The sequence below is a fragment of the Atractosteus spatula genome, chromosome 2 (genome assembly GCF_055471065.1).
Source record: "Atractosteus spatula isolate fAtrSpa1 chromosome 2, fAtrSpa1.hap1, whole genome shotgun sequence".
Taxonomy (NCBI): domain Eukaryota; kingdom Metazoa; phylum Chordata; class Actinopteri; order Semionotiformes; family Lepisosteidae; genus Atractosteus; species Atractosteus spatula.
Window position 1 is genome coordinate 20157193 of NC_142707.1, and position 18786 is coordinate 20175978.

The window sequence follows — 18786 nt, forward strand, 5'->3', positions numbered from 1 at the left end:
GAACCTGTTATGTGGCAAGGCGCCGCTATACCTGATCAACACTTATGCTGACATGACTCAAAAGTCTGTGCGCAGCGGTTTGTAATGTCCTCTGAAATCCTGACAACTTCACAGCTAACTAATCTAATTTGCAACTACCCCTGTCCAAACCGCAAGTGGAACTAATTCGGCTGAAAGTAAATGCCGGGATAAGAGACATATATAAAAGGAAATCTGCCCAAGTGGTTATTTCGAACAAGAGACACTTTGTGACAAGCTTGCAATTACAATTTCACCTGATCAATGAAATAATACTGCTAAAAGTTTATTGGCATCACTCAATATTAATGATTATTCCTATTATTCTATGTCTTCACCAGCTGTTGTGCTGCCATTTACTGAGGCTTTGTGCATGTTCCACCTGTAAAGCTGTCTTCAGTGCGAGGTTAAGTTGAACTTTTCCTGTTTGAACCAGATTTTGATACAAAGCCAGCAGAGAAAGGGGGGCTTAAACTGGATCCAGCTTTCCTCCCCTCTTTCGACAAGCAAAAATCCTGTCAGAACTGTGCCTGACCAAGCAACTAATTGTGGTGAGTATACTTCCAAAGTTCACATTATATCCCTCAAGAGCTGAACTTCATTCCAATGAGTATGTGTTTGACAAAGATTAGTTCTGGGAAATAATGGAATATTTACTTGTCATTTAAGTCTTTAGGAATGCATATGCATTTGTAAGAGACTAGTATTGATTAGAATTATGTGTTGTTGACTACATTAACGTCTTAAAATGCACTTTTATAGACTGTCTATTCAGTTACAGTATAAGTGCATAATGTCCATTCAGTGCTGATGTAAAAAGAAGTATATAATTAAAGAACAAAGATATTACCTAGTAGAAGATGCAATATGCCATTGACAGTTTTTTGGACAGCATATATTTACTTTCTGGGCTTTGTATCAGAAACACATTTGCAAGCCACAACAGGTACTTTACTTCTGTAGACATAATAAAGCCTGGATTGCTTTGCTATGGAAGACCTGAGCCACATGCTCACAATATACAATAAAATCAGATTGTTACTGGTAATCACATTAGTTTTAAAGCTATAACATCCCTTATTAATTTGCAATAATATTAAAAAATATATTTCCTTTAATTTCACAGAAATTGGTCATGTTATTTTACATCCATCCATCTATCTTCTACCTGTTTCATCGAAAATAGAGGGTTGCAGGGGAGCCGGAGCCTAGCACAAGCACATGGCAGGATACGCTATGGACAGGACGTCAGGCACACACAGACAAACATGGATACACTCACACCAGGGTCAAATGTCCAAAGCCAACTAGCCTACTAGCATGTCTTTAGACTGTTGGTAGGAAACAGGAGCGCCAGGGGAAAACCCACGCAAACACAACAAGAACATACAAATTCCACACAGAAAGCACCCCAGGAACTGAACCAAAGGCCACAGTACAGTGAGGCAGAAATGCTCATCACCACTATACAATGTTAAAGTAAACTGTTTCCTTGTGATTCACCTTGAGAAAGAACATTATAAAACTGCTTTATTTTAATTACATTTGTTCAAACTAAAAGCACAAAAAAGAAAATATTGCAATACTGGCAAATAATAAAATGTAAATGGAGAGCACTGTGGTAGATCCAGCAGTATGCTTTAGTTTTCATGACACAACTGCTTCATACCTAAACAACATGTTAAATAAGTTGGAAACTACAGTATATAATCCCAAATCCTCAAAATAACACACACAGCTCTGTAGCCTCTTCTACAAAAGTTGGAAAATCCATATGCTGTGTTTATCCAGCACAGACATGCACTCATACCAGGGCCAGTTCTTCCAGAAACCAATAATTAACCTACATGTATGTCTTTGGACCCTGGAAGGAAACAATGCAAATACAGGGAGAAAACACAGCTGATAGCACTCAGGTAACTGAACCAAGGCAACAATGCTAACCACTGCATCTCCCATCAATGCAACTTCTCTGATTTCTCATAACTAAAATAACTGACCTAAGTAAATGACAAACTCTGTAAAAAAACATGGATTAAATTCTTATTAAAAAGGCACACTTTAGCTTTTGAAAAAACAATATTTAATAAGTGAGATTATATTTTTTTTCTCCTTTTTGACTCTTTAATGTTTATATGAGCCAGTACACTGACTAAATTGCCATTACTAAACATTTTACACTTTCACAATCTGGCCTTCCCATTAAGTTCTCACTTGATCTGCTATGCAACAGCCCTGCTTTTAAGTTTACTTAATACTTTAGTAGTGGATTAAGTGGGTCTCCTACTATATGTGAAGTACTTTGAGAGCATTTGAGATTAAATGAGAGATATCAATGTAAGCAATTAACATACAGAATAATTGCATTTGTAATGTGGCATCTAGTGGCCTTGGGGTGTTACTGCATGACAGAAGCTCAAGAGGTTAATTACGCAACCCCCACCTCAAGGGGGCAGCCTTTACGGGCCTTACAAGAACTGTTCATGTTTCCAGCTCATTAGTTCATCTTCGTCGTAAACTACCCCCACGCTCACTGGAGTTTGTAACCCTACAGTGAGTACACGGAGGAGTGGGTTTGTAACATGTGGCTGTGTGAGTGTAGGGGTTTTGATGCGTTGTAGCGTTGGGTCCATATAAATGGAGCAGTTCTCCCTCTTGTGATCATTTTGAGTCAGAGCAATTTTTTCTGAGCAACACTTCCATTCTCCAGACAATTCCACAGAAATACTTGGTGCTACCTTACTATTGATTCTTATAGTTATGCATCCAAAAGCTAAACCCCCGAAATATAACCAAAATATAACTTTGTAATCTTGATAATTCTCAAGACACAAACATTTTTTTTCATTTAAAAATTACCACTTTTTGGATTGCACTTTTTAAAACCACTTTAGCGTGTAAGGGTTTTGTCACAACTCTTTGAGACTTAGATTGCTTTACTTCAATGTTAAGTTATCTGTCTGTAAATTAGACCATGTGCTAGTCAACATGGTGAACATTTAACCCATCTACCAAGGAATTATGTTTAATTCTGACAGCTATAAATTGCTTTCTTGGATCGATTTCATCCTCACATCAAAATTCCTCTTCTCTCAGTTCCATAATGTGTACATTCTGACATGTGTTTTATTGGATCACAACACAAAGTACCCTACCCTAATATTTTCCACTATCCAGAACAGAGTCACACAGTGCCACTTCAGTAGCTTGCATCCAAATCTAATTAAATCTAAGTTGATGAATTTCTAGGTTTTAACTTAGTGGTCTGCAGATTTTTTTGACACAATAAAGGGCTTCATCACCAGTACCCATACACTGTTTGCAACTAATCTTAACAAATCTCACTGCATAAAATTAAAGAATTTGATTCTACTGTAAGTCAATATATCTCAGTATACTAAAAAGCTTTCATACTGAAACATGCATTGTAACAAGGAAAGAACTCTATAATTTGCTCAGAAGGAGCATAGAAAATCTCAAAGAAGACAGAGCTACAGAGATAGGCAGGATTGGTATTTTCATAACTGCCAACTCAGTCATCATCTAGCTACAGTATGAGACTCCAGAACAATAAATATTTTGTATTTTCTCTATTTAGACCTTGAGAGGTGATATACAGTAGCTTCTGAAACAACATTAATTCTGAGTTTCACTCATTTTCTTAGTAATTGCATAGCTACGATGTGCCACATGACAGGGACTAATATAAACAGTTTCTCAAAGGCCTTCAGCTACAGTGTCTCTCTGAGAGTGAATCAGATGCTTTGAGTGCCCCAGTTTCTCTGACTGACTTAGAAAACGCACCTGTCCCCTAAGCTTCAGGGCATCCCTCCCAAGTTTTAATTTTTTTCTTTAAATGTTTAAATCTGCACATGGCTTAAGAACACACAGGCACACCAACAAGTAATAGGTTTATTCCATGCTGAAAAGAGAATTAAGGAAACACAATGTTTTGGCTGTCGAAACTTTGTGTTTCCTTTCTTCTCTTTTCAGCATGGAATAAACCTATTACTTGTTCCTTTGCAGCCTACGCATGCTGAGATAGCTACCCACCTGAACTACATTGGAAAATGAACTGAGTTAAATAAAAATAAAAGATAATATGCTATCTCCACAGTAATAGTTTGGAACTACTGTACAGTGTTCTCCAAAGATCTCTGTCTCTAAGGGTACTTGTCTTGTCTATGGTACTGACTCTTCCCACTGCCGTTGACTTTTTGTTAGGACCCCACCCACAAGCACAGCCTTTCTGCCACATCTGACCCACAGAACATTGGGTCCTTAAACATTATAATAATGTTCCATTAAACATGGAACATTATAAATAAATCTTTCACTTGATACTGATGATACTGTATTGTTTGTGTGAACATTGCTCAATCACTCCCTCTTATACTCTGGTTTTTCAATACTCAATCACTCCCTCTCTTGCTCAATTACTCCCTCTCTTACTCTTACTTATTTTAGATATAATATGAACTGGTCTAAGATTCTACGTACTGAAGGTTAAGTATTTTAAAAATATCAGTGCCATCACTTCAAAAGACCGTGCTAACTAATTTTAATTTTAAAATTACAGCTAACCTGAGACTTCTCATAATCATGGTATAGTTTTATGCTAATTCCTCTGTATCTTGGTAACTATAATTCCTTATAGTCTCTCCCTACAGGTTATAAGATTATGTTTAATCTGAAATTTCAGTTTTGTTTCTATTATTTCTTATTTGATCACAGTATGGAGATTGGTGGAAAACACCAAATATAGAGCAAGCGAATGCTGCAGTTGTCAACTGATTCTGTTTTACTTAACAAAACTCAGACTACTCAGACACATTTCCTAAGGGACTCTATGACGTACCAAAGTGTGTTCTGTGCCATTTGGCACCTTCTTTTATATGCACATATATTGTCAAAGCCTTTAAGTTGAATTTTAAAACTTTTAATCCAGTGAAACCAACAATAAGCATGAGTGCAAAATATGTTACATGCATACTGTATATACATTTTAAGGGGCAGCCATTGAAAGAATCTCTCACGTACTTATTCTATAAATAAGTTTTCAACCATTTGTAATTGCGGTTTTAAACTGATAAGGGATTTACTCTTCTGGGAGCATAAGGATTGAGAGGATGCCACTCATCCCATACTTGTTAGGTTGCCAGTAGAGACCCAAGAAATACATCTGGTCATTTCTTAATGCCATTCCATAGATTCAGCTTGAACCATGTAACTAGGAAGTTGGTCCTCTGTCTCTGTTTTCTGTCCTGAGTGTTCCTAAACTTAATATCCATTTTGCTCTCGGGTCCTTGTATTATTAATCTTGAAAAAGTCCCTTGATGTGCCTAAGTCACAACCATTCAGATTTCTGAATACCCGAAACAAGTCCCCACATAACTGTCTTTGTTCCTAAGGAGATCAGGCCCGTTGAAAGCTAAAAAGATTAAATTACCTTAATTTGTCTTTGTATAACATTCCCTTCAGACTAGGAATTAGTCTTTTGTGCTCATATTTGTTCTGGAGTATTTGCCAATACCTCATTTGTACTTTTTCACATTCATACAGTTTTTCAGGTGGAGAACAAAACAGAACATATTAAAATCTGGTTCTAACTAATGTACTACTATAATGTGCTATAATTTTAGCTTTCCCATCATTTTGTTTTCTTTTTTATTTATTTTTATTTGTTTGATTTATTATTTGGCCTTTCTCATACATTTCTTCTTTACTACCCTTTCAATATTCAGATCTTCAAGATAATGCTGATTAATTGCCAGGCTCATTTTCCCTTTTTTAAGAATAAATATTACCTGCAATTTTGAAATTAGTAGACATAACGTTTTACTAGTTAAGAGTCAACTGAATCATCCTTATAAGTAGATAAAATATGGATAAAACATATGGATAAAAATCATCTAGCCCTGAACATGTTTGTCTTAAATTTCCTCTAAATATTACCTGCAATTTTGAAATTAGTAGACATAACGTTTTACTAGTTAAGAGTCAACTGAATCATCCTTATAAGTAGATAAAATATGGATAAAACATATGGATAAAAATCATCTAGCCCTGAACATGTTTGTCTTAAATTTCCTCTAGAAAATTTAAACATCATCCTTGATTATGCTGAAGATTCTTAGAGCTGACGGTGACTGTCTCTTAACATGTAGCATGTTTTTACTACGTATGAACATTTGTGCAGACTCATAGAGAACATCTGCTATTCCCTGCTTCTTTTGTAACCTAATTGTGTCTCTTTGTATATTTGTGAGACACTGTATATCTTCTTATTAATCTTTTGCTGCTGAAATATTGACAGAACAAAACCCTAGGTATTATTTTTAAACTGAATGGTTATATTTTTTTCTATCATATGTCTGTTTTGTGTGTGAAATACATGTGTTATCTATTGTTTCAGCTACAAATAAAGTGTTACTGTGCTGAATCTCTTTTGTACCATTGCTTTACTATTAATCTTTTTATAACTCAGTTTGCAAGCAACAAGAGGTTCTCAACTATACATTTGTAAACAGCAACTTTTGGAATTAAATAGCTGAAAGCAATATTTGGAGCTTTAATATAACAATTTGAATGCTGAAGCATTATTATCATTCACACTGTCTACACAAGAAAGCATTTACTGTGCTTTTCAGTCTAGTTTCACCTTGTAATATTTTCCGCATTACATGGAACAAAGATATTTTCATCACTGGTGTGTTGTTTTTGGTCAAAACTGACCGATAAGATATCCAGTCTGGTATGTGACAGTTGTACAGTATTTGTGACCTGTAAGATACACGTGAGTCTTGCTTATTCCCTGTTTTAATGGTGACATGAACTTTGAAAAAAGTCTATCAAATTTTGAAAAATAAAAATCTATAAAAAACACATGGAATTTGAGTGTATATTGTATGTTGTATGTATTTTGATGAGGGACTTTTCATAGAAAAGTGGTAAAGGGTAGGGTTCCTTGCTTTGATATTACATTTCTATTACATATTATATAATATATTGATAATATATTCATTATAACAGCTGAATTGCTCAATATATAATGGGTCTATGTCTACGTTCAGTATACTAGACACTTTATTGTTGAAGAATACTCATAATGATCCATCCAGTGGGTGGCATGGTGGCACAGTGGTTAGCACTGTTGCCTCCAAAATCATACTAGTAGGCTAACTGGCCCTGGTGTGAGTGTATCACAGTACACACACACTCACACCAGGACCAATTGTCCAACAAGCAAATTAACCTAGCAGTATGTTTTTGGACTGTGGAGAGAAACCAGAGAGAAGAAAGCCATATGAACACAAGGAGAAACAGCCCAGGAATTGAATCCAGGGTCCAGCAGTATGAGACCGCAATCCTAACCTCTGCACCACCATGCCACCACTCATAATGATCCATGAAAAGAAATTCAGAAAAAGGTTTGATCCACTTCCATATTCATTTAATGATTTAACATTTGGAATTAAATAATTCCAAGTAATTTTGGCAGTTTACAATAAAACATAGAAGTATAAACTGCTGCTAAAACACAGATGCTTAAAGTAAATTAATATCCATTTTACACCCCATAGCCCAGTAAACGGTGCCAGTGAGAATAATCTGTTGATAAGTAATCTGGGTTGATTGGACGTCAAATATTTGTCTTTTGCATCAATATCTAATTTATTACTTGACACAAACCACTAAGTTCTTACCATGATCTAAATACATTGCTATTTCTGGGCACTGAAAAATTGATATGTATACATAAAGTTTGGGAAAGACTTGCTCATAGAAAAAGGCTGATGTGTTTGTTTAGACACTGGTTTCCAATGTGATTTAGCCTTGGCATTAGAAAAACTAGCCCTGTAGTTCATCAGCCCAGTACTGCTTGACTGATAAATATTTATACTGATAAACCTTGAACAACAGTTCAAACTTACAACAAAGTTTATTTAAATTTCTTCTTCTGAATATTTTTTGGATTTTCACCTTCTCTTGGATTCCCCCTTGGACTTATTTCTGGATTGTTCGCCTTGGCCACACCTTCCCCGAACACCAGCACACCATGGACACACCCCCTGTTTTCATTCCCGACTCCCGCATGCTTTACCCTGTGTTTTCCTCACTCTACCCTGGATCGTGTCGTCTGCATAGAGTCCTGAAAGAAAGCTTCCGTTACACAGACAACACCAATCTTAACATGATTGTTATGTGTGTGAAAATAAAATTAACTTAAAATTACTGTTTGGTGTAATTATGCTACAGTGACACAAAATACAGGTTTAGTTTTCTAAACTAACTATGGGAGGTAACTATGGGAAGATAAAAGAAACATCTGCAGACTTTGGAAAATATTTATTTTATAATATTTTATATGGATATCTCATATGCATATACTGCACAGTATATTATACTTGTATATAGATAAATACTGTAGATAATATATATTTAATATATAAACATGAAATATTTGTCAAGAACGAAGCAGAAGCCAGGTCAAGTAGCATTTCTGGCCACCAAGGAATGAATGATTTTGTATAGAATCCAAATGAATTAAAGAAAATAAAACTAATAAAAGTCATGTAGTGTTCTAAAAAATCCATGCTTTTAAAGAATGCATGGTAATGACCAGTATCACAGTGTTCAACACACTAGCATGCAGCATCGTTAAATAAACAAATGGTTACTGACATTTCTTTTTTTTATATTTTCCTGGACAAAATCAGAGGCATAAAGAAACCTTATGTTTCACTTTATTGTATGTTATGCATATCTGAAAGCTTCCATCATTGGTAAAATGAAAAGAGCAGTTTGTGAGTCCAGAAACTAAACTGAGTAGGCGTAGGTATTCAATAATTTGCTTCATGACTATAAATGCATACAGTAAATCGGTTCATTCACCACCATCTAAATGTGTAGTGTTTACCAGGACACAATATATTCAATGTTCATTCAGTTTACAATTTTTTTCATATAAGGAGACTCTGATGAATCAAATACTGCCGTCTATGTAATGTACTGATAAATACTGAGAGACTTTGTCTATCACACATAACCTTAATTTACTGTATAAAGACAGGATTTGGCTTCATTTCTAATTGTCTGGTAAGTCACCTATTATCATTTTATGGGACTTTGTTGTTAGTAACCTGGATACAGTAACATGAATACTTTTACAAAATCTGTTGGCTATGTTGTATTTGACTTCCTGCTGGTATTTGTGCTAAAGAAATAAAAGAACAACTGTCACAAACGACAATCTAATGCAGGCTTTCCACTTGTTAGACAAAGACTGTAACAAACATAAAATTATCATCAATTTAAATGTTTAAGATTGATGATTTTTCCTTCAGCTCCTGCACCAAAGTTCCTGTACAATTTTATTCAATGCTACTGTATGTATAACAGTAGCACATCCATGCAATACCTTATTTGCCAGGTGTACACAGTTCCTTGTACAAAATGGTTGGATCTGATCCTCAGATCAATTAGCTACTATCAGTCAAATATGGTAGTTGGGATGAATTGTCACAATTGTAGTCCCTCCTCCTTAAGGGCGCTCCGGCTCTTTCACTTCGGACCTAATTTTGTGCACCTGCCCCTTGTTCCAGCCTCCTTCCCGTCCCCCTTAAAACCCAGACACCCACTCAGTTCGGGGCTCTGCATTGATTCCCATATCGTGCGAGCCTGGGACCTGTAATCACCTGGCTCCGTTATGTTTTTAAGTTTCTGTTCCTGTTCCTGTTCCCCCTGCCGGTTCCGACCCGGTTCCTGTTTTTAACCTGTCTGTTCTCGGATGGACCGCCCGGCTTTGGACTTTGCCCGTTTTTGGATTCCCCGTTTGGATTACCTCTGGATTGTTTGCCCGGACTCACCCCCCTGGACACCTGCGCACTTTGGACACGCCCCCCCGTATTAATTCCCGATTCCTGCATACCTCTTTTCCCCTGTGTTTCTCACTCAACCCCAGATTGTGTCGTCCGCATAGGGTCCGGAAAGAACTGTTCGTTACATGAATAGTCTTTCATATGCAACAATTCTTATGGCTACCAACAGCTTTTAACTCTAATGGCTACAGGTCTATTTGACCCTATTCTGCTAAACACACACTTTCTAACTTTCACAACAAATACATCCTTATATACACACAGTGTGTGCGCTTCCCACATCCTTGCAAATACAGAATGAAGTATGCACAAGCAAACAAGTCTATGTGTCATTTAATTGGTGACTTGAAGGGACCACTCCATGGTCATTATGGTGTTTTCTATGGCTACCCAAGGCAAATCCACACCACGATAACTAGAAGCATTCCTTCACTCCTCAGAGCTTACTATTGATGAAAAATAGAAAAATCAAGAATAAACTTCCACATTATCATGTCTTGTCTTTGCATTCTTGGAGATCGCTCTCTCACTGACTCTAGTAATCTATCACTTCCCACCTTGTAATGATTTCATTCGTGTGGGGCAGCATGTAAATTTAGCTTGCATAATGGCAGTGGCCTAGACACTAGTGATGTGCGGGTCAGCTTTTTTTTTACCCGTAGCCCCCTGCGGTTGTGAGAAACGAACCCGCACCCACCCGACCCGATCTAAAATCTTTTTTTTTAACCCAGGCCCGCCTGACCCACGGGTAAACCCGCACCCACCTGCGGGTGTGAGTCAACCCGCGCATCACTACTAGACTCGCTATACAACTTTGTAACACTGTGGTGTTTTGTCTCAAAGAAACCTGATACAAAGGGGGGAGACTTCAAGATTTCTCATGAGTAAGAGTATAGTAACCTCTCTAAACAACCTCTATAAAGAGTTTTGAACACCCAAGGAAAAACATTTGAACTGGGTGGACAAAAGATTATTTGAAACATAAGAAAAAAGAATATTATTTTTGATTATTGGGTTTGGGATTTTTTGAGCAACAAGGAGAAGCATGCCATGACTAAGTACAGGTTCAGCTGGCACAGCCTTACAATAGAACCTGGGTGACAAAGGCAGATCTGGATACCTAGATAGCACAGGCTTCCTGAGATGCACTTTTCGTCTACAGCATGTACAAAATACCCCCGGATTAGAATTAGAATCCCAGAATTACACCATCTATTGGTCCTGCTGGGGGAAGAAAAGAAACTCAACAGAGCTTACAGTACACAGTATCTCCTATCACAGCCTGAGTAACAGGAGAAACAGAGAGTGAGCCTCACAAGCAATAATATTTTACTGTTTTAAAGGTTTATAAATGTTTTGATAATTGCTATTGCTTTGGCAACACTGTAATTCATTGGTAATGGCAATAAAGCACTTTGATTTTTGTTTACTTAAGAAATACTGTTTCCAGTTCTTAAGTGGAACGGCCTCAGTTTCTTCCCCCACATGCGGTCGGTTAGCTTAACAACAGCACCGGCACCTATATTCTGAGGATCTGGGTGAGAAGTCTTCTAATCGGTAAAGGAGCTGGGCAAGACAACATTTTAAAAATATATACTTCAGGAGAGAGGAAAAAAGAAAAATCTTCAGCTACAGTATATACAGTTCAAACCTCAGCTGTTCTGGTATACATTCAGCGAGTTCAGGACTGTCATCGGTAAAATAAGATGTTGTCAAAGCCATACTGGAATGGATACATTTTGTTCTGTAGAATCACATTTACTCAGCAAGCGTACCATAAATTGCATTTTTGATTACTTTAAAACATATACATTATTCTGTCTAGAACATGTGCATAGTCTGGTGAAATACAGGCTTCCTTATTTTCCAAACCACCAGATTTCTGTGTTTTCTAACTTTATTTCACATGAATCATGCCTAATGAATTCTGAGATTGGAGTGCCTGAAGGAACAATAGAGCCTAGTTCGAAAGAAATATAGTAGGGTTTCCACATCTGCCAGGGCTCATTGCAGACAACTATCTCGAATAGCCAAATGTGCAGGTAACAAAATCCACCCCTAAACTGTCACATAATGTACTGCAGTATATAATACAGTATGTAATGTTAAAATATACAATTAACCCTCATTTATATAATAATTAAAGTACTAATGTATGGTCTATAAATTAATTTAAATAACACTGAACAAATAAAAGAAACAACAGTAATCACAAACTTCTAATAATCAGTTTAAATGAATAACAAATTCCTCTTTCACTCTCTGCCTCTGTGATTAACACTCTCCACAGTTAGTAAACGGACAATAAAACTACAGGCTCCCTGACAAAGTCATCTCCAGCCTGTCTTTCCCCACACAGTCGACACAGAAACCAGGAGTGTTCATTGCAATATAAAAACAAGACCACATTGAGATGCAGATGCTGGGTAGTGGTTACTTGGGACAGGGGGCACAGAGAGGCTCTCTCACCTAGAGAGCGTTGTCACGATCCCAGTCTGTGGTGTACTTAGTTCAGAAGTTGTGGTTTACAACACTCAGCTCAGTTTCAATCTGCTCTGCTCTTCATTTATCCAATAACCTGTCAGCCAGACCCAATGGCTAATAGTATTACATTTTCAGATGTCAAGAGCTCACTATAATTATAATGTTTTTTTTAAAATAGTAAATTTACAACTGTGTTACTTTATTCCATTTCCACAGTATCTTTAATATGAATGGATAGTGTAGACTACAAAAGTGTCCAAAAGAATTTTAAGTTTTTAAAGACAGGGAATGAAAAACTACGAAAGTAAAGGTAACTGGAAAAAAATCGTTTATCAAAACAAAGAAGGACATTTTACAAATTCATATGCTTTTGATTTACAGTACTTACTCATTTGTAGTTTTATGTATTTCCTTATAAAGTTCCTTGACTAAATAACCTTCATTTATTACTTATAAAAATGTTTTTAAATAACAATGTAATTTTAGTTGTACATCTTTTCACAAAGATCCTGACCCTGCTGGGTCCAGGATACCAACACAACCCATGCTCAGTCATTTTGAGCAGCTCAAAAAACTACAATCTGCATCACACACAGCTATTAAATTTGATCTGTGGATCTGCACAAAAAATCAGAAGTGGCTTCTTGCAATGACATGCTATTTGATTGACCAAAAGTGGAATTATGTAAAATCTATTGGCTGCACTCCTGCTGATGAGTTGCATACTCATCAGCAGAAGAACATTGCCTCTTTGTGCAAAATGTGCTGGACTCCTTTAACTTAAAGCAACTGGTGTGTGCTGTTACTGGCAGTGAAGCCAGTGCTGTACGTGCCTAGTCTCTGGAAGTTGAAACAGAGCGCTCGTCTGGCACAGTTTACACCTCTGCCTACAGCAAATTATTTTTCCTATGACAAAAATGCATACTCCAGTAAAAGAAAGTCTTTGATGATTGAAAGATGTTGATCTATTGTTACCTTCTTTATGAAGCCACCAAGAGCCTGGCATGCTTATGCTAACATAAGCGCAGCTGACAGAAACTAAATATGAGCCACAGAAAAAAAACTGTGAGAAACGTTGGAACTCAAGCTTGCCAGTGCTTGAGAAAGTGGTCTGACAAGCACATAGTATTCAAGATTGCATCTGTTAAATGGAAGAAACCAGCACTAGACATTACTGCTGAAGAAAAGATGCCACTGAAAAGAAGTAGGCAAGATGGTCAATGCATTCCAGGAAGCCACTAAAACCCACTGAAGAAAAAAACTGCAACCACATCTCTCCTTCTCCCTGCAGAGGTTGGATTTCTCAGAAATTAGACAGCTTAAAAACTAAATCCAATGCAATGAACATGACAGATAAGCATTAACCTTGATTGCCATGTATCAACTTTCTCGAACCACGGTTTAAAAGCTATTTTGTCATCAAGGATCAAAAAGAAGCTGAGATGAAAGGCTTGTCCAGTCAATATGCAATGGATAAAAATGATCGCCTTGCATCCAAGAGAGCAGGCAAACACAAATCTCTAAGTATCTATGAGCTCTCTGACAGCAGTCCTTAGGATTGTGACATGCAAAGATCTGATTTTTGATTTTCACAATGACTTAAAGCTGTATGCAACAAAGCGGAAGCCTTTAGGCTTTTATTGGAAAACACTAAGAGATTAATTGCCTAACTAACAGTCTTGGATTCTTCTGTTTGGCAGCAAAAGCACTTGAAAGTGAAAGACTGTACTCCAAAGCAAGGGATCTAGTTAAAGATCTGGGAACAAGATTAGGCTGCACAAGAGCTGAACAATTCACCCTTATGAGCTATAAACTATGCCTGAGTAAGGAATAAATAATTTCATACTAATCTGAAGTGGACATTCGTTTATTTTTGCTGTCCGCATTCGTCTACCCACCCTATTTTCCCTCCTCGTGTATTTAATATTTGATTGTTACCCATAATGTGTAACAGGAGAATGCTTCACTTCCATACCTTAGATTTTTTATTTTGTCTGAATAGTTCATTATGATATTTTCTTATAAATAGGTTGATTCAACCTTAAAACCTTAAATCTCTTTCTAAAGTTCTTTTAATTTTACACATAAGCACATAATCATCTTGGAGTAGTTAATAACAACAGAGTTGTAGTCTGCACAGAGCTGGAGAGGTGCTGAACCACAGTACAGCAGCTGCAGAACCAGAGAAGGGACCGAACCCCCTCCAGAACCCACAAACCCAGACCACTGCCAATCCTAGTGAACAGAATCTACAATACACTAACCGCAATTCTATAGAATGGCACAATTGAATGTGATTCTCCCTGTTAAAATTTCCATACCATTTTAAGCTGATGAAAACCAAACATTTAATTAAGTATAATTGCTATTCAACGGGTTGTAAAAAGGGGCTTCCGTTCCATCTGATACTTCAGAGGAAATAAAAATTATGTAGGATTCCTAGGACTCCAGGACTAATACATACAGTACTCATAAATCAAATAAAATATGATTGAAGAATAACGTTTTTGTTTGCTGTATTGTAACATAACCTACATGAAACACACAATTTGAAATATTGACTTTGAATAACATTTTTCATGCTATCTTGCATTGTAACAAACGTATACATTTTTACAGGTACAGTATGAATTGTGAATGCAGCAGTTGAGATCCTTTGAATGCAATGCCCATTGGCAGATATGTTTGCAAGCTTTGCTGTAGTTTCTTTCCGTGTGTGGGTTCATTTTTGTTTTTATTAGATTTGTTTTTGAAGGTGAAGGATCCCACTTGACATTACTGTGGTCCAGTTGTTTTTCTTGATGGGAATTTGCCACACGGATCACATATTAATGCTATGCAGCTCACTGCTCTCTCTTGCCAGGGCTCCTTCTTGCATACATTTTTGTATCGGTTCCAGTGATGTTATGCCTCAGGGTGGGGATGTTTGGACTTCTTGGCACCCTACCAAGTACTGTAGACACCCTCAAATGTACATTACTGGTACCTGCCAAACATGACCATTTTGAAACTGCATCGTATTCAGACTGTTTATTATTTATCAAATATCATTGGGCTAATATACACGTTTTTATGTGATTATATTTGAGGTAGATTTAAAAAAAACATTCTGCTGTGAGCTTTACCAGCAGTAGTGGCAAAAGAAGTCAAGATTAATAATAATAATGTATTTAAAAATAATCTGGTTCTTTCTGTGCATGTTGACATAGTATTATTTATACCCCATAAATGCCTTCCTGACTGAGTTTGGCATGCAGCCAGTTCTACTCATATTATCGGTATTTATACACTAGGCTCAGCCAAGGATAATATTTAATAAAAAATAGACCTTGGGGTATATAAAATAACTTCTTATTTATTTTTACGCAGTTGCGTATGCTTAATTTGAAAAAAAAAGAAAGTTAAAAAAATAATGTAAAAATCTTTATAACTCTCATAGTGAAAGAAAACCCGATGAATGGATAGACAAAAACAATTTTAGCTTATTATTTCAAATCTCTTTTGGACTCAATAAGACGTTTATCTCCTTGGTCTTTGCAGGTCAAAAAGTTGTTTATGTAATACCCTACTTTTAAAGTATAGTCTTTTAATAAAAAAAGTGACTGGAAGCTCTACAAATATTAAGGTTTTCATTTCGCTTTGTTCTTTTTTCTTTTTTTATCTTTTTTTCTTTTGCTGTGCTGATGTGAAACGAAGGTTCTCTAAGTTGACTTCTGCATCCGGATATTAAAATTGTCATTGCGTATCTCTTTCATTTCCTAATGCCAAACAGCATGAGTTGCCACACTAAAGAAAAGGTCCGCTTGTTAAAAATAGTATTTAGATTTACCCCATCTAGTGGACTGCCTGTGTAAAACCCATTTCCTACAAAATGGTACAAAATGTTTTTCTAAAATTTACTTTATATATGATAGATTAACATTTAGAGTTTTTTTACCATTCTAAGGTAGAATATAATATTAAATCAAGTAAAGAAAACAGCTGCGAATAGAATCCGGTCATTTTAGGAATATGAGTATTCTTGTTTTACCTCAAGCTGTAAAGAAATTTGCTTATCAAAGACAGCAATCCATTCGCAAAGCAATTCGTGTAGTGTTGAGCTTTACAACACACTTAACCAACATAAACGCACTCATCAAAAATAAACAAGTTACACGCTGGCATCTGCTTCAAGCATTCGGACAACAGCACGCAAGCTTGTGGCAACTTGTTGCCCTAAAAATAACATTTGCAATGAGAAACAAGTGTAAAGTTACAAAGTTATCCTGATATCTGTAGACTGAATACAGATTCTCCCTGTAGTACCGTGCGCTAAAATGACTTATTATATAAATCGATATTGTTAAATATACTATAAAATTTCAAGACTGGCCTAAAAATAATTTTAAAAGTGCACCTTCAGTAATGTCCATTGCTGTACAAAACGAAAAATAGTAATTGTAAAATAATTTTAATTTCCCTGCCACATGTCGTTTATTCCTCGAATTTAACGCTGCAGGTCTTCATTTAAATCTCAAGAAGACAGGTACATTTTGGGGGAAAAAATACAGTATCATTTTACTTGAACATAATGTTTTCGTGTTTTGTTCTGGAAATGAAAATTAGAAACAATATCTTCTTAATGTATCGTCTTTAAGGACAGTTGCATATTTCTATCAGATTTTAAACTATTTAGCATGCAGTAGCCATGTATCAGTGACTTTATGTTAAGGTGTTCTACACGCAACTATCTCATTCGAAGCAACAGCTGTATTAGAGAAGAAGAACAACTTACTTTCAGATGAGTAAAGAGGTAGCATGTCTATCTTGTAAACTTCTTTCGCATAATACTCCTCTTCACTCCTTTCCCTTTCACAAGTCGCAGCCCTCTCGTTAGCTTTCTGCTGCAGAAGGTCTCTTGTGCTATTATATATAGCGATTATTTCCCTGGAAACTTCTTCAGGTTCAGGGAAGTGTGAAGGTGGGCTAGAGAGCTTCAGCTTGCTCAGTATCTGTCCCTTGATGGCATTAATCCTTTTTTTCATGAATTTATCCATGTCGAGAGTACTGCAAGTAGACAAACTAAGAGCCGAAGTGGCTAAATCCAACGTTAAGAAAATACTCAGAATGTAGCAGTTCATCTTTTTAATGAAGTATCGTTTTCCTTTAAAACAGCGATCGAGGCGTGCATATGTTGTACTGGAGATAATATTAAAAAATTCTGCAACAAATTATGATCAACCTCAACTTTTGTAGTGTTTATGTGGGGAGTCCATGCACTGGTTAAATTCCCCCTCAATTCTAACTTAAATTTAGTTGTATTTCATCATTCACATACCTAGCAATAAAAGTATAAGAATAAGCTAATGTAGTGCGTTTTCCGATTACAGATGACTCTGCTAGCTCTCAAATATATATCAAAAATAAATATTTTTAAAGATTGTCTTAAAAGCCAAAATTTTGCCACCCAATCATCCAAACGCTTCAAAACATAAACCAAGCCTAAGTTAGCCTCTGTTTAGCAGAACCGACGTGAGCCCTGCGGATCGCACACACCTCCACCGCATCAGAAACGCTTCTGGAATCCTTTCCAGCTCTGGTCTCTGTCGCTCACAGCACAAGTCCGCCTTTCAAGCTTAGCAGTTAAATTTCCCCCCTTGAAATTTACATGGACCCTGCATTGCCTCTTTTACCGGACTTTTTGTTTTGCTGGTTATCCAAATTGACCGAAGGCAAATTATTAATAAGAACAAATAGTGAATAAATCTCTACTCCTTTCCACGACTGCAACTGCAAACCGTTATTATATTCCTCCATCCATCCTGTTAAATTCTCGGCCCCCTAGAAAAGTAAGCTTGCCAGCAGATAACATCACCATGTAGCGAGGACAGAGGGACGCTGATATATAAGGGACTCACTTCACCACGTGTTTGCCTCCCATTGAAGTGACGTTGTGGTCATCACATTCAAACAGTGGACTCCTCAGCCTGCGTTACCCGGCTTTATATAAATGTAAGACTGTAAAGATTGTGCCAGGGAAAATAAGTGGTAAAAAAGAGGATCTGGGTCCTAGCGCCGGCAGGATGCAAAAATTGAATATTTTGGAAGCTGAATTTATTGAAAATATATTTGTAAGATTAAATTCAGGTACGTTTTAGGGAAATGTCTGGTATATTCTGCTTCACTGCCTTAAGTATCATCAACAAGTCATAATTGACATTTGAACTTTTACCTGTTTTAGACCACGTGTACAACCCGACAACCTACTTATATTATGCAGTCCAATTTGACTTCCTCCATAACCACGGACTTCAAGGGATGCACTACGTCATATGCGACAGCTGTATCAGAGGTAAAAGCAAGGGGAGCAGAATATAAAGTTAAAGCTCAGTGAAGAAACAATTTCAAGTAGGTCATAAGAAAT

The 18786-nt window shown here is 36.6% G+C and overlaps 1 protein-coding gene across 2 annotated transcripts in view; it reads right to left on the reverse strand.

The window, feature by feature from the left end:
* Positions 1 to 18374, reverse strand: part of tgfb2 (transforming growth factor, beta 2) — a 56694-nt gene extending 38320 nt beyond the window's left edge. For both annotated transcript variants that reach the window (XM_088905083.1, XM_088905089.1), the window contains exon 1: positions 17158 to 18374. In XM_088905083.1, the coding sequence (XP_088761209.1) occupies positions 17158 to 17503 (346 nt within the window). In that variant the 5' untranslated portion in view covers positions 17504 to 18374. The remainder of the gene's footprint in view (positions 1 to 17157) is intronic.
* Between the last annotated feature and the right edge of the window lie 412 nt (positions 18375 to 18786).